Source organism: Mustela nigripes, chromosome 17 (assembly GCF_022355385.1).
Source record: "Mustela nigripes isolate SB6536 chromosome 17, MUSNIG.SB6536, whole genome shotgun sequence".
In the NCBI taxonomy this organism is placed as follows: Eukaryota; Metazoa; Chordata; class Mammalia; order Carnivora; family Mustelidae; genus Mustela; species Mustela nigripes.
The window spans coordinates 59,554,398-59,560,397 of NC_081573.1; the positions used below are offsets into that span (position 1 = coordinate 59,554,398).

A 6,000-nucleotide genomic window follows, 5' to 3' on the forward strand; every position below is an offset into this window, starting at 1 on the left:
CAGACTTCCTACTCCCGCTCTTCACCTCCCCAACCGCCAGCACCCTGTCCAGTCCCTAGAGTCCCCTGCTTCTAGGACTTAGTCCCCTGTGCCCAATACAAGATCCCACAGTACAAACTGAACATGGTAGCCTCTTCTTCTTTGGACCCTTTGGTGGTTCTTCGCAGCTCTCAGAACAAAGGCCCAGTCTTGGACACAGCACAGGACCCTTATAACCCGGTTTCTGTGTCTCTTGTTCTCTGTCCCAGCGAGCTCCCCCATCTGCACTGCAGCACCCTTGCCCCTGTACCCAGGACATCTTGCTCAAGTCTCCTGTGTCCCACGGCCTACTTTGTCCAGCTCGCCTTCACCCAACAAAACAGCACTCCTCCTCCACACCCCGTGCAGCCGCCAGCTCTCTACAAAGCCTTTCCTGCCCCCAACCACGCAGCCACCCACTCTTCCCTGCACACCAGTGGACACCTACATCATGGCAACGCACGGGCATTCAGCTGCCCTCCCTCCAACTCCACAGCTGCCATCGAGCACAGGAACCACAGCAACACTGACACAGCTACAGACACGTACGTCATGTACGCCGGATAGAATGGGGGGCCGTGAGCGCACCGCCACCTGGGCTGTCCTTTCCTGTCACTGTATTCTTACTGATCGCATTTCGTAACGGGTTACCTTGAGTACTTTCAACTACGCAAAAATCTGTAAACCTACTGAATTCAAAATGCTTCGAAACAAAGTAAAAATAATTTTTTAATTCTAATTTTCTACTTTACTATACCACCATGGGAAGTTGCTCATAATTATGCCTAAGAAGAGAGACCATGTTTCTGTGGTAGAGTCTGATAAACATTACTAACGACGGGTGAACACTGACATATACGGTCACTGAAGGCACTTTTTCCCCCACCCACAGAGACATGAGCTGAATGCCTCCCCTCGCACCCGTGATTCATGAGATGCTTGGTGGAATCCCTAAGAACATGCTGGAACTCTGTTGTCTCCGCTCAACACAAGACTGAGAAGCCCCTAGAGGCAGAGCCGTACTGTCAGATTTTTACCTGGACTTCACAAAGCTCTTGACAGAAGGAGAGACGGGAGAACATTCCATGAGCTAATAAATACTGAGCCACCTCCAACAAGGAAGACAGTTTCTTCTGTAAAGAGAGATTAAATCTTAAAAAAAGCAAAAAATAAAGTACCTGAAACAATATTTAAGAAATGTCGTATTACCCCAAATAGCTCAGAAGTAATGAGTAAGCACTGTTAGCTCCCGGTGCCGCGTCTTACCCTTTGCTCTGTGTTCAGCAGCACCTTGTGGGGGGGCTCGCCACTAGATGCACAGATCTGCACGATGCTGGACACCATTGTCCGGATGGACAGCACAGCCACTGGGACACCCAGTTTCGAGGCTTGATCCTGTAAAGCAGAGCCTTAAAGACAGAACAAAAACCCTGAGACAAACTACGTCTAAAACAGAAGACCTAGGGTGTAAAAAGCCTTTTTAGCTGTAGCTACCAGCCTCCTGAGCACCCAGCCCCTGGTCCACGATCCATTAAGAAATCGGGGCGCCCGGGGGGGGGGCTCAGTCGTTAAGCATCTGCCTTCGGCTCAGGTTTTGATCCCAGGGTCCTGGGATCGAGCCCCATTCTGGCTTCCTGCTCTCAGGGAAGCCTGCTTCTCCCTCTCCACCACCCAGCTTCTGTTCCCTCTCTCACTGTGTGTCTTTCTGTCAAATAAATAAAATATTAAAATATAATAATAATAAAGAATGCTGAACAGCCTGAAAATAATGTCTACAAGCACATAGCTTTCTAATTTTTTTTTTTAAAAGATTTTATTTATTTATTTGACAGAGATCACAGACAGGCAGAGAGAGAGGAGGAAGCAGGCTCCCCACTGAGCAGAGAGCCCGATGCAGGGCTCGATCCCAGGACCCTGGGATCAAGACCCGAGCCGAAGGCAGAGGCTTTAACCCACTGAGCCACCCAGGTGCCCCCAAAATAGTTTTCTAATTTAATTGACTTCCAAAACTAAGGTTTGTTTTTTTTTTTTTAAAGGAAAAGTAAACTCTAGCACATGCCCATTATCTTCAGGGCCCTGAAAACGCATACCAATATGTAAATTAAAACAATTAATAGTACTTACAAAGATTCCAAATGACAATATTAGAAATTATCAACTACTGGGGTCAAGAGATTATTCATGGTAGAAGGGGGAAAACGTTGATTTCTAGCCATTCTTTTTCCACAATGAAGAAAACCATCAATCAAACAAAAAGGCAATTTACTGAATGGGAGAAGATATTTATAAATGACATACCTGATAAGGGATTAATACCCAAAATACATAAAGAACTTCAACTTAACACCAAAATAAAAAAAATTTCTATTAAGACATATGGAGGGGCGCCTGGATGGCTCAACTGGTTAAGCATCTGCCTTCGGGTCAGGTCATGATCCCAGGGTCCTGGGATCCAGCCCCGCATCAGGCTCTCTGCTCAGCAGGAAGCCTGCTTCTCCCTCTCCCATTTCCCTGCTTAGGTGCCCTCTCCGGCTGTCTGTCCGTCAAATAAATAAATAATGTCTTTAAAACAAAAGCGTGTGGCTGAGCCTGGTTCCCCAGAATGGTGACACTAAGACGTGAAATTCAAACACAGGGCAGTGAAAATCAGTATGATCCACCCAAGACCTGTAGTGATCAGGGCTCAAGGTGAGTCTGTTTACAGTTATTTTAGTAAATACTTTAGACAAATTAATAAATTAATTAATACCATACCGAAATGACAGTCACTTCCTCATAAAAACGTAAATGTCCAGAAAATAACTGATTTTTTTGTTATTCCGCAGAACTTCCCTGATCTCGTTCTCAAACTGAAATGTCCTGAGATACTCCCAACCCTATCCCTCTGGCTTCCCACCTGCTCTCTCTGACCTAGCACAACCTGTTTTCCCCACCTGCGTGAACGAGGTACACATTACAGTCTCATGTTTTTCCAAGGGACACGTTGGCTCCTCCTGCTTCTGAGTCCCACGTTGAGTCAAACGCTGCTTTTAAATAACAGCCTTATATGCGCCCCAAGCAGGTCCGGGTCCCTTTACAGAAAGCTGTTCCGTAACTGTATGTGCTCAGAAGGCTGAGCTCTATCTTACCTATGAATGAACTAGAAAGACCGGCCGAGGCCCCGGGACCCATCGACTGATCGAGACACAGAGTTTTACATGCAGGACCTTCTACCTAGAGACCAAACACAAAGAACTGCAGTTAACGTTCAAGCTGTGGGGCGCCTGGGTGGCTCAGTGGGTTAAAGTCTCTGCCTTCGGCCCAGGTCGTGATCTCAGGGTCCTGGGATCGAGCCCCGCATCGGGCTCTCTGCTCAGCGGGGAGCCTGCTTCCTCCTCTCGTTCTGCCTACTTGTGATCTCTGCCTGTCAAATAAGTAAATAAAATCTTAAATAAATAAATAAATAAATAAAGTTCAAGCTGTGTGTGCATAAAAACAATCGGGGCCAAAGGCACATGGTTCAGGGACTGAGCCACCAGGTGCCCTGAATAAACATCTTGAAAAGGTGAAACCTGCCCAAGCTTTCTGAGAGAAACTACCTTCACTCTAAACTCGCTTCACGCCCGAAAGGTAAGCGCTGACGGTCTCTTCCTCCCCTGGTCCACGCTGAGCGGCTGCGCCTCCCAGAAGCTCAGGGGCTTTCCGCGTCTGTTCGTGTCCATCAGCCTCAGCGGGGGCCAACCCATCCTTACCTCCACCAGCAGGTCCTTCAGGTCCAGATGGCGTCTCAGGAGGCGCGTGGCTGACTCCCGCAGCTCCCGCTCCCTTCCGGGCCCCGACGGCGGCCTCCGGACCCTCCCCGCTGTGGGGAAATCAGGGCACACATCAGAGCACCCCTGAAGCCCTCCCTCCAGCGGACTCGGGAACATTCCAGACCTGCTGAGAGGCACCCCGGGGACCCAGGGTCTCCACGGGCTCCTGTGCATTCCGGAGCGACGCCCATTTCCTGCGGGAAGGGACCGAGGCCTCTGCCAGGGTCCCTCACCGGAGAGCAAAAGGCGAGGCGAGGACACAGCCGAAGCGGACACCCCGCCCCCGCCCCCATGGGTTCGATGTGAGTCCGCAGGCCTCCTGCCTGCCCTGACGGAAGAGCGAAGCGTTAGCCTGTGGCGATCCCGGTCCCCCAAGACCGGAGTCTCCGTCGGGTCACCCATGTCCTAGTGGTTTAGGAGGAAGAGGCTTTCCTACCGACAGCCCACCTTCCACAGACCCGCACCTCGGGAGGGAAGCCCTGACACTGCCTGCCCTCGGTCACAGGCGGGGAGGCCCGGGGGAAGGAGCTGCCCCCCAGCGGCACTTGTTCTAACCCCAGAGCCCCCGCCGCGCCCGCGCGAGCGCAGGAAGCTCCCAGGGGGCGCCTGCGGGGGGGACGAGCGCCGCCGACACCCTGACCGCCTTCCTCGGCCCCTCCGAGCGCCCGCTTTGTCCTCAGCTCCGCAGCTCCGAGGACAGCGTCCGCCCCTCCTCGGGTCACCGGGCAGCAGCCCCGCCTGCCCACGGGTCCTGTCGCCGCGTCTGAAGAAGCCGTGGTGCACCGAAGCCGTGTCGAGCATCCTTCCTGCGTCGAGAGCTCCGGACCTCGCCGCACCGGACCTCGCCGCACCGGACCTCGCCGCACCGGACCTCCCTCGTACCTGCTCACCCCGGGAGCGAGGGCGGTCCCGCCGGCCGGCCCCGAGACACACGCGTGCGCGCGGGCCGCCTGGCAGCGGGACTCGCCGGCCACAGCCGAGGACGCCAGTGCGGGCCGGTCCGTCACAGCACCGCGCCCGCGCCCGCGCCCCGGGGCACAGCCTGGCCCTGAGGCCCCGGACTCTGGGGCGGCGGGACGCCCGCGCTGCACCTCTGCCCGCGGCCCGGACGACCTGTCCCTGCACGTCCGGCCGGCCGGTGGCCAGCCCCGCCGGTGCCCAGGGCGGGAGGTCGGTTCGGGAGACGGCACGGGGGCGCAGCGGCCGGGGACCGCGCCGGCGCAGGCTGTGGCGCGAAGGGGGTCTCCGGGCCCGGCACCACCCGCCCTCCGGCCCCGACGCCCTCTTACCCAGCAGCTCGGTCCAGGTCCTCCTGCGGCCCCCGAACCCCGAGCCGGAGCCGGAGCCGGAGCCGGAGCCGGAGCCGGAGCCGGAGCCGGAGCCGGAGCCCGAGTCCGGCGCGCGCGGGCCCGACATGGCGGCAATGCGGCCTCCCGCGCGGCCCCCGGCAGACGGCCCGCGCCGCCTCCCCATTGGCTGCGGCCTACGCGACCTCCCCGTTTCCTGCGCGCCCCCCGCCGCCCCATTGGCTAGCGGCTCCCGGCCACACCCCCGCCGAGGCCCCGCCCCGCGGCCATGTTGGGAGCGGCGCGGGCGCCCTGTCGGGGCGGCCTCGGGGCGCGGACCGGTGTGGGGGCCGGTCCGTGCGCACGCGCGCCTCCGAGGCCTTGCGTGCCCCGTCGCTGCGCCTGCGGGGTGCCGGCGTCTGGGCCTGCCCGCCGGGGAGACAGCGCCCGCCGCCCGCCGGGCCCGCCGGGTCTCGGGACCGCAGAGGGCCCCGGTGCACGCCTCGGGCCTCGGGCCTCGGGCCTCGGGCCTCGGGCCGCGGACCGGCCCCCGCAGGGCCCCCTCCGCCGCCCGCTCCGCGCCCCGGTGCGGGGAAGCCCCGACGTCTCCAGACGAGCCTCTCCTGGCCGTGTCGCCGTCCGGGCAGAGCCCAGGAAAGGCCTCGGTCTGCCTTCGCGTCTCGCCGCCGGCGGGGCCCCCCGTGGATCGCGGAAACGCGGTGCTCCCCGGAGCCTCTCCGCCCCTCCTGTGACCGTGTCCGGGGAGCTCGCGGCGGATCTGCTGCTTGCCGGAGGCTGGGGCCGCCGAAGCTCGGGCGCGAGGCCTCCGGCGTGGTCTGCGCACAGCGCGGGGCCGGCGGGCCGCGCACCGGGGAGCCCGGGGCTGCACCCGGGGCTGCGGGCCG

The 6,000-nt window shown here is 58.5% G+C and overlaps 1 protein-coding gene across 16 annotated transcripts in view; it reads right to left on the reverse strand.

The window, feature by feature from the left end:
- FANCA (FA complementation group A) overlaps positions 1–5,253 on the reverse strand; it is a 62,064-nt gene extending 56,811 nt beyond the window's left edge. For 3 of the 16 annotated variants that reach the window (XR_009400828.1, XM_059382778.1, XM_059382779.1), the window contains exons 1-5: positions 5,099–5,251; positions 3,750–3,859; positions 3,147–3,231; positions 1,285–1,427; positions 1,056–1,151 (exon numbers count right to left, since the gene is read on the reverse strand). Coding sequence is in view for 12 of the 16 variants with exons in the window: in XM_059382778.1 (XP_059238761.1) it covers positions 1,056–1,151; positions 1,285–1,427; positions 3,147–3,231; positions 3,750–3,859; positions 5,099–5,225 (561 nt within the window). In the remaining 4 variants the exon portion in view is untranslated. Of the gene's footprint in view, positions 1–1,055; positions 1,152–1,284; positions 1,428–3,146; positions 3,234–3,749; positions 3,860–5,098 lie in introns of those variants that run through there. The other 13 variants (XR_009400829.1, XR_009400830.1, XM_059382780.1 and 10 more) reach the window with 8 other exon arrangements.
- Between the last annotated feature and the right edge of the window lie 747 nt (positions 5,254–6,000).